This window comes from Populus trichocarpa, chromosome 15 (genome assembly GCF_000002775.5).
Source record: "Populus trichocarpa isolate Nisqually-1 chromosome 15, P.trichocarpa_v4.1, whole genome shotgun sequence".
Classification (NCBI taxonomy): Eukaryota; Viridiplantae; Streptophyta; class Magnoliopsida; order Malpighiales; family Salicaceae; genus Populus; species Populus trichocarpa.
The window spans coordinates 908,065-915,320 of NC_037299.2; the positions used below are offsets into that span (position 1 = coordinate 908,065).

Genomic DNA, 7,256 nt, shown 5'->3' on the forward strand with positions numbered 1-7,256 from the left:
AAATTCATAAAAATAATAAAAGAAAACATCATGTTAAATGGGGAAAGTAATAATTAAATTATGAAAATGATAATAGCTTTGAGAATTTGAAGTAAAATGTTATATACTAGTGTTAAAAAAATACAAAACAAATACCTGAAAAATAAAAAACATATCAACACAATGAAATTTTAATGGAAATAAATTTTTCAAAATTAAAAGTACCAATATGTAATTTCATAAAAATATGTAACTTCATGAAATTGAAAGTACTTGTATGACTATAAAGTTTAATTTGCTTAGTTTTTTTTCCAGCTTGTTTTTTTTTTTGGGTTTTGTTTTCTTATTTATTGGATTAACCCTCTATAAGTTTTTTCCATTTCATTCCATGTGATTTTTTAATCTTTCAAATTTAGCATTCATTTTTTTAATTGCTATTTATTTTGTTTGGGATTTTTTTTTCTCAAATTTCATTCTATTTAGGTGTCTTTTCTTAAATTTTATCCTCATTATTTTTATTGGGTTTTTTTTTTTGCTTTCTGCAAGTTTTTTATTAATATTTTTAAAACGATTTCATCATTCAAAACTAAATTGATTGATAATTAAGCTTTTTAATTGAACTCAAGTCCATAATTCAACAAGTTACTAGTTTTTTTTTTTGCTTTTTCAAGCCAATGCTTTCTCTTTTTTTTTTGAAGTTTTTTTTTTTGTGATTTTTTTTTATTAAATTAGCATTAGGTTGTTTGGTAATCTAAATAAGCTCAAGTATGATTTTATATATATATATATATATATTTTTTTTTCATTGGTTTTCTGTCACTTTTGTTTTTCATACTATTTAAACTAATTACTCGAGACTTTGGTTTTTTATTAGCCTCTTTTTTTTTCTCGGGCACAACACACAGTCACACACACATATACATATACATATACATATACATATATATACATGTACACACACATATACATATACATATACATATATATAACAACTTCTCTGTTAAGGATGTGGTTTCTTTATTATGAAGGAGAAGAAAAGAAAAAGGATAAAAGTTAGAAAGACGACATTAAATGCAGTCCTACAATTGAAAAGCATATTCATAAAAGCAAATATAAATTACAGCTATGGATCTTGAAGGAGAAGACTCCTCATTTATCAGTCAGTCGACTTTAGAGTGTGTTTGACTCATCATTTATCATTCGACTTTATTGTCGTGCATGCCTCCCTGCAAAACATGAAGAGTTGCATAATAAAAAATAAAGAAAATGATAAATTATAATAATTTTTTTAAAAAAATGATTTTTTTTTATTTGCTCAAAATGTCCTTAATATCTTGAAAGTTTTTGTACTATTGAAGGGGGTTATTAAAGGCATTTCATGTATAAAAGGGATTGTTGTAATATTTTTTTTTTTTTAAAAAAATTGAATAGAGTTTTTAAAATTTCAAACTTTTAAATTGTGATAATGTAACTTTAGAATTCTTTGATAAAGATAAAAAAAAAAAAAGGAAGAAGAAGATAAAGACGGAGGGGGGGGAATATTAAACAGTCAAGTTTTAGTATTAAAGTAAAAAATTAATAATAATAATAATAATAATAATAATATAGTATCGATAACTATACTAAATTTATAATATCACCACATGGTCCCTTGATTTATTACATTTGATCAAATAAAACACTCTATTTGAATTGAATTACTAGTTCTCTCTCAATCAAGGATTTTCTGACCCGCTTCATCTAATTCCATGGAAAATCAAATGGTCGAAAACTAGAAATAGTCTAATAGAGATGCTGATTTGATTTAATTTAAATAAAGTTATTGATGTTATCAAATGTACAAAGTTTAGGGATCTAATTGGAGTTTTAGCATGGCGAAGTAATAATAAAATGTTCTAGAACTCTCTATAAAACTCCTAGCAGGTCTCCTCGTCTTCACTCCTATAAAACATCCTCGAGCAAGAACCCAAGTACACCTCAACTCACGCCCACCGAGCCAGCTCAGTTCAAGAAAGAGACGAAAACAATCCAAAAATGGCGATAATCTCTGATTACGAAGAAGACCAAACAGACACAAAACCATTACCATCATCATCACGTACCCCTCCCAAAACGTCGACGTTTACTGCAACATTTGATCCACAAAACCCCATGAGGATTGTGGAGGGAGTTCTTGATTTCCTGGGGAAAGAGAGCGATTTTCTCGAGAAGGAGACGGCGGAGAAGGAGATCTTTGCGGTGGTGAAGAAGGCAGTGGAGGAGGCGAAGAGGAAGAAGGCGGCGGAGGAGGCGAAGGTGAAGGCAGCGGAGGAGGCGGAGGTGAAGGCAGCGGAGGAGGCGGAGGTGAAGGCGCAGAGTAAGAGGTTGAAGGTGGAGAAGGAGAAGGAGAAGAAGGAGAAAATGGACGAGAACGAGAACAAAGAGGAGAGTGCAAAGGGTAAATGAGAAAAGTGTTTTGTTTAATTTTGTGTTTCCTGTTTTTGTTTTGAGCTGTTTTGATTTTTTGGTTGGTTATATGTGTTTGAAGTTTGGGAAATTTTTTATTTTCTGGTTTGTGTGAATTAGTAGAAGATTGAAGGTGATTGAAATTTAGGAGAACATTTTGGCTTGGAGGGTAAAGTCTGAAATGTTTTTGTGATTTTTCAAATGGGGTTTAACATTTTGAAGGTTTTTTTTATAGCCTTCTCTTAGAGGGGTTGTTTGTGTTATGACTGTAATGTCTTTTGGTGTTCTTGATTGTTTAGGAAGTTGAGAATTGAAGAGCAAAAGACTAGTTTTTGAACCATTTCTATCTTCAAGTGTCTCTGGTTGTTGGAAAAGAGGAGCGGACATTTACTGCAATCTAACTTAAAGTAGTGAATTGTTCAATTCTGTTGTCTGTGAATCATTTTGGTGGTGTTGGTTGTGAAATTGTTCTGTGGATACTTAGTAGTTTGGCTTGTGATGTTTTATTTGTTATTAGATGATATTTCGTTGAACATGCAAGGGTTAAGGTACCAATTTGGTGTTCTTCATTGTTTAGGAAGTTGAGAATTGAAGAGCCAAAGACTAGTTTCTGAACCATTTGTATCTTCAAGTGTCTCTGGTTGCTGGAAAAGAGGAGTGGACATTTACTGCAATCTAACTTAATTGAAGTAGTGAATTGTTCAATTCTGTTGTCTGTGAATCATTTTGGTGGTGTTGGTTGTGAAATTGTTCTGTCGATACTTAGTAGTTTGGCTTGTGATGTTTTATTTGTGATTAGATGATATTTTGTTGAACATGCAAGGGTTAAGGTACCAATTTTTGTTTTTGCTCTAGATTTTGGATAAAGTTTTAAACTTTATGCATTGAGAGCCGTATAGGATGATGAAAGTGACCATTTATAATGGATGGGTTGTAGCTCGTGAAAATGTTTGATAGATATTCTAATATGAGTTTGTTGATAAATCAACATGGCTGCAGATTTTCTTGCAACCCAACTGTATGTTTCATGCAATACTTGATGAAAATCTACACATACGTGTAGTCTGTAGCTTTGAGTTTATTCTGTACGTAGTTCTATGTAGCTTTTGCATGAATGACAGGATGCATGCTGCAATCAGATTCGTAAGTTAGTATGTGCACCCAATTGGAGATGAGGCATTTAATTAGTTGCTTAGAATATCTATGACTTCCATTCTAAATGCAGATGGCATATTCATTACTGATATCTTTGAACTTTGAAGGAAAGGTGTTCGTTGCATGCTTTACTTACTTTTCCATTGCTGCTTGTTGTTTCTAATGGGCAGTTCCAAATAATGGCAACGGGCTTGATCTGGAGAAATATTCCTGGACACAGACCTTGCAAGAGGTTAATGTACAAATTCCAGTTCCTTCTGGAACTAAATCAAGATTTGTCATATGTGACATCAAGAAAAACCATCTAAAAGTTGGACTCAAGGGCCAGCCTCCAATAGTTGAGGTGAGTTTGCTCACAAATGTGTGTTCTTTTATGAAATGTACCCTAGTGAGCTATCTTCAGTTTGCTCAGGTGGTTTTCTCTTCTAAATTTTTGCTCTCAAATACTTGTAGGGAGAGCTCTATAAGCCCATCAAGGTTGATGATTGTTATTGGAGCATAGGTATGCTAACTACAACCAGTCATTGAATTTCAAATGGAATTATATACATGGCTACATACAATATTTGGAAATTCTTAGCAAATACTGGAATGTGTAAATAATTGAGTATTTTCTTTCATTGCATTATTTGCTCTTTGTTTCCTTGTCAAGAGCCATTTGTTAAATGTTAGTTATTCTTCAAATATTTCTTCAGAGGACCAGAATACCATCTCAATCCTTTTGACAAAGCATGACCAAATGGATTGGTGGAAGTCTTTGGTGAAAGGAGATCCTGAAATTGATACTCAGAAAGTGGAGCCTGAAAACAGCAAACTATCTGACCTTGATTCTGAAACACGGCAGACTGTTGAAAAGATGATGGTAAATTTTTGTGCCATTTCCCCTTCTTGATCATGCCGAGTTTGTCCACCTTGATTAACTGAGTTAGGTCCTTATAGCTGCTTAATTTGGCATGGCATCTGGTTGTGTTTGTCCATAATTCTACGTTTTACTTGGTTGTTGTGATGTCTGATGTTTGATTCCCTTTTTCTTCTGTTCAGTTTGATCAGAGACAGAAGTCTATGGGGCTTCCAACCAGTGATGAGATGCAGAAACAGGAGATTCTGAAGAAGTTCATGTCTGAGGTGAAACCACAACCCTCTTGAACAGTCTTCCCTCTCTTCAAAACATTTGCATCCCTAGTTTTTTACTTCACCTCTCGCATCATCACTTCATTAGCTAATCTGTCATTTGTTTTCGATTTGTTGCAGCATCCCGAGATGGATTTCTCAAGGGCAAAGATAGCATAAAATAAAATGGGAATGTTTGATTTCGTGGCTGATGTTTAGAAAACTGGCCAAGGTGTCTATTTTGATCTAGATTTTCTTCTTGGTGAGCTTGAATGGTTGGACCATGTTAAATAGTTTAACATTTCCCTTTTCGTGGGATTGGAGTGGTTGATTGGAATATATTTATAGTTGGTTTTGAAGTTTTCGTTGAAGCTTAAAAATCTTGATAGACAAGCGTTGCAAAACCAGATGTGTGAACGCATCCCCCTTTGCACAAGCATGCATGATTAACAGGACGTTCTGGACTCTTGTTCCTCCTGTCTTGTATGGCATGGGTTTGGAATCTGGAGTGTTGCTCTATTTCCCGTTAACCCACCACCTTTATGGTAGCTGCATGGTCAACAAAAACATTTGACAATGAATGGGCTTTTAGGGTATTTTCGCTTATTACAAAAATAAAATGGCAAAATAATAATAGATTGGCATAAATTTTTAGAAATGACAGGACGTTCTTGACACTTGTTGTATCGAGATTTTGATTGAATGTTTTCAAGGACATCAAGGAAGGTTCTTAATGAACAAAGGGAGTTGTTTACCATTTGTGACCACTACGGTTAATGTTAGATTTACATTGTTAAGATTTTTTTATGGTACCGTGAAAAATTAAAATCGTTATTTAGTTATGAAAAAAAACTAGGGAATTAAAGATATGCATTGATTTTAGATAATTAGATAAAAGGTTAATTATGTTTAAAGGAAGAAGAACATCTTTAAAAACATTATTTCTTACAAAAATTTATTTGTGTTTTCTAATTTTAGACACTTTAAAAAATTATATTAATTTCTAAAAGAAGTTGACGAGTTAAGTCTTAAAAAGAATATTTTGTTGAAATTGCTAAAAGTAAGCGTAATTCGTATTTGATTTTAAAATCGGTTCATTTTAAAAAAAGACATTTAGAAAATAACATTTTTTTCTTCAAAAAAAATTACATTGAAGTTGTTAAAACCCGTATCAATAATGATAATTGAGCTTTGGACCTGTATCTATGATGGAAATTGGGTTTTGGACCCAATGAGTAGTGAAAATGGGCTCTAACCCTTTTATTAATTTTTTTTTTTGTAAATTGTGAATTTTTATCATTAATTTATTTTTTAAGAAAACAACTTGATTTTTTTTTAATTTTCTGACATGTAGGTCAAATGGCCAATTTATTTGGGTCAAGCATTAATAAACTTATTATTAAATCCAAATATGTATGTAAAATATATATATTTTTCAGTTTTTATGATAATGCTAAGGAAATGCTAAAATGTAAAAAGTATTTTTGGTTTTTTTCTTTTCTTTTTTTTTTTCTAAAGGAACACACTAAATTTTTTTTACAACGATGGAATATGCAAAAATTGATTTTTTTTTGGAAAGAATTGGCCGTGATGCACACAAAGTATTTGTTCATATAAACTTTATGTTATTTTATTAGAGATGAGTATGCTTATCTCAAACCCTCGAGTACAACCCATAAAACAAGGTTAGCCGAAAACCCATAAAAACCAACAGCCCAAAGACGAAGCTTATGAGCACCGGTCTAGAGAGACCAAAAACAGAGAGAGGCGTAGCTTAAACAAATAAAAACATTGGCCCATGCTTCTTTCTGGGACAAAAATGGATCTAAGGATTATACTTTGCAACAATAAAAACCTATGCCCATGCAACCAGCAGTGACATTTTTGCTATTTCTCTCAAAATCATCATTTTGAAAAATGATGATTTTGAGAGAAATAGCAAAAATGTCACTGCTGGTTGCATGGGCATAGGTTTTTATTGTTGCAAAGTATAATCCTTAGCCAAATTAAATTAAATTATGCCATGCAACCAGCAGTGATATTTTTTTCAATTTCCTCAATTACAGCCCAAGAATTTTCAAACTCAATTTTTGGTCCAATCTTCAACCCTAGCTATATATATATTGTATTTTTTTTTCATTTTTATGATTTTCAAGCTTTTTTTTTATATAGAACAAGAAATTAACAAAATGATTAAAATTAACTAAAATTACTGAAAAAATATTTTTAAATTTTTTTCTAATTATACAATATGAGGGTTGTCAAAATTTGATTATGACAGTACTAGTGATATTATAATTAGAGCTTTTGTGTGCTTTCAAAGTGTTATTTTTTTTTCTCATTGTAATTGTTCACTTGTGTTTTAAAATGTGACCCACTCTGGTCACTGTTTATGAATTCTTTTACTCATGATAAAATATTTTTAAATATCTTAATTATTGCATGTGTTAAATTTTTATTGGTCAAGAAATATATAAAGACTTATTTATTCTAAATTTACTTTATTTTTCTTATATAAAAATAAAATAAAAATAACACATGATCAATTTTTAACAACCATTTCCTTG

General features: G+C 31.5%; 1 protein-coding gene across 1 annotated transcript; it reads left to right on the forward strand.

Annotated features, from left to right (window-relative positions):
* The first annotated feature begins 1,898 nt into the window (after positions 1–1,898).
* Positions 1,899–5,048, forward strand: LOC7464548 (protein BOBBER 1). Its single transcript, XM_002321378.4, has 6 exons — positions 1,899–2,416; positions 3,750–3,922; positions 4,033–4,081; positions 4,275–4,441; positions 4,621–4,704; positions 4,831–5,048. The coding sequence occupies exons 1-6, from the start codon at positions 2,014–2,016 to the stop codon at positions 4,867–4,869; spliced, it is 915 nt and encodes a 304-aa protein (XP_002321414.4). The 5' UTR covers positions 1,899–2,013; the 3' UTR covers positions 4,870–5,048.
* Positions 5,049–7,256: the final 2,208 nt, after the last annotated feature.

What these genes read in the sequence shown, in the direction of transcription:
- LOC7464548 (XM_002321378.4), top strand. Translation starts at nt 2,014, where the DNA reads ATGGCGATAATCTCTGATTACGAAGAAGACCAAACAGACACAAAACCA. An exon ending in CAAAGAGGAGAGTGCAAAGG is followed by an intron (nt 2,417 to 3,749) that starts GTAAATGAGAAA and finishes TCTAATGGGCAG; the next exon opens with TTCCAAATAATGGCAACGGG. An exon ending in TGAAGAAGTTCATGTCTGAG is followed by an intron (nt 4,705 to 4,830) that starts GTGAAACCACAA and finishes GATTTGTTGCAG; the next exon opens with CATCCCGAGATGGATTTCTC.